Genomic DNA, 358 nt, shown 5'->3' with positions numbered 1-358 from the left:
TTCTGGCGATGAAACTGAGTATGAGGAAGTTGCTGTGTACATGCATTATTAGTTTAGGGTTAATTTGGCAATTGCGCACACAATGTGAAAATCAACCATGCCACTTACTACGACAGAAATTCATTAAATCTGTACTTATATCTATGAAAATATATAACAGTAAGCATGGAATCACATGATCATCATCGACTTAATTAATTCCAGCAAGATGCGTATCAATTTTCTCATAATCGGCTGATATGTATGAAGGTATATCGTAAAATAATGACTGCGGTATATTCCTTTGATCTTTGCGATAACTGTGCTAGAATTGCTATTCTACCACGGTTATTGCAAAGATCGAAGGAATGCCACGGTC

General features: G+C 36.0%; 1 protein-coding gene across 1 annotated transcript in view; it reads left to right on the top strand.

Moving 5' to 3' along the window:
- The first annotated feature begins 264 nt into the window (after positions 1–264).
- Positions 265–358, top strand: part of LOC125647315 (xanthine dehydrogenase/oxidase-like) — a 43,236-nt gene continuing 43,142 nt past the window's right edge. The window contains exon 1 of the mRNA XM_056141964.1: positions 265–273. Coding sequence (XP_055997939.1) covers positions 265–273 — 9 coding nt within the window. The remainder of the gene's footprint in view (positions 274–358) is intronic.

Source organism: Ostrea edulis, chromosome 6 (genome assembly GCF_947568905.1).
Source record: "Ostrea edulis chromosome 6, xbOstEdul1.1, whole genome shotgun sequence".
Lineage (NCBI taxonomy): Eukaryota > Metazoa > Mollusca > Bivalvia > Ostreida > Ostreidae > Ostrea > Ostrea edulis.
This window is presented reverse-complemented; position numbering and strand designations above follow the sequence as displayed.